At 33.5% G+C, this 1,273-nt stretch overlaps 1 protein-coding gene across 1 annotated transcript; it reads left to right on the forward strand.

The window, feature by feature from the left end:
* The first annotated feature begins 467 nt into the window (after positions 1-467).
* On the forward strand, positions 468-1,066 carry LOC135149274 (secreted RxLR effector protein 161-like). Its single transcript, XM_064084490.1, has 2 exons — positions 468-653; positions 749-1,066. The coding sequence occupies exons 1-2, from the start codon at positions 468-470 to the stop codon at positions 1,064-1,066; spliced, it is 504 nt and encodes a 167-aa protein (XP_063940560.1).
* The last annotated feature ends 207 nt before the right edge of the window (positions 1,067-1,273 follow it).

Consider the following 1,273-nt stretch of genomic DNA (forward strand, 5'->3'; position numbering starts at 1 on the left):
TTAAACTCCGGGTTATTGTGTTATTGGTATATAATTGTTTCTTCAAAAACGAGTTTCATATATTATTTTGAAAAATTCTAAATGATTATTATGTGATTATATTCTCGAGAGTCAGTGTATTTTATTTCTATTGGATTGTTGAGCTGTGTTATCAATTTCTATTTTTATCGATTTCACACTGATTGAATTTTATAAATTTGTTTATTGCTTATAAAATCATTTTTATCGCTCTATAATTTCATTAAATATTTTTAGAGATTTATAAAATTCATAAAACGATATTTTGATAATTATTCAGCTCTAAATGATTTTCTGTATAGATTAAAGTGGGGTCTTTCTATTTATTTCAAAAATGATTCAAAAATCATGAAAATTAAATGTTATTAGTTTTTAATTTTTTTAAGAATTTTAAAATTATTTCGGTATTTACATGGATCATCTCTATCTGTGAGTTTGCTTGTTAATTGATGAGCAATCTTGGAAAACTATCATACTATCTGGGGATAGAAGTAGAGCAAGGGAGAGATTACATTGAGTTGAAACAGATGGCATATGTGAAAAAAGTTCTTGAAAAAGCGGGGATGATGGGATGCAACCCCATTAAGTACCCAATGGATCCAAAAGACAAGGTGGAAAACCGGTGGATACAACTGGTTTTAAGATTATTATTGGAGGGCTGCGTTACTTAGTCCATATGAGACCAAATACAGCTTATTCAGTTGATATAATAAGCAAATACATGGTGAAGCCAACGGTGTTGCATCAACATGCTGCAAAAAGAATTCTCAGGTACATCAGGGGGACACTGGAATACGGGCTGGTATACACGAGGAATAACAACAACAATCTGCTGAGTGGTTATTCAGACAGTGATCTTGCTGGACACGTAGATGATCGGAGAAGTACTGAGGTTATGGCATTTTACTTAAGCGAGACTCTAGTGACATGGGTTTCTCAAAAACAGCATTGTGTGGCACTCTCTTTTTATGAAATAGAGTTTATGGCAGCAACTGTTGCTGCTTGTCAAGCCATTTGGTTGAAAAATCTGCGGGGACTAATCACATGAGGTTATGTTGGTCCTGTTGTGATCTACATTGATAACAAATCGGCAATTGACCTAGCTAAAAAACCAATCTTTCATGGTCGTAGTAAACATATAGATATCCGTTATCATTTTATCCACGAGTGTATTGAATGGGGTGAGATAGTTGTCAAACATAAGCACAGACCTTCAAAGAGCTGATACATTGAAAAAGCTTTGGTGACCGTTAAA

Source organism: Daucus carota, chromosome 9 (assembly GCF_001625215.2).
Source record: "Daucus carota subsp. sativus chromosome 9, DH1 v3.0, whole genome shotgun sequence".
Classification (NCBI taxonomy): domain Eukaryota; kingdom Viridiplantae; phylum Streptophyta; class Magnoliopsida; order Apiales; family Apiaceae; genus Daucus; species Daucus carota.

Excerpts from the sequence above, each read along its gene's own strand:
- LOC135149274 (XM_064084490.1), top strand. The coding sequence starts at position 468 with ATGAGCAATCTTGGAAAACTATCATACTATCTGGGGATAGAAGTAGAG. Across the intron at positions 654-748 it reads AAAACCGGTGGATACAACTG|CCAACGGTGTTGCATCAACA; the intron begins GTTTTAAGATTA and ends TACATGGTGAAG.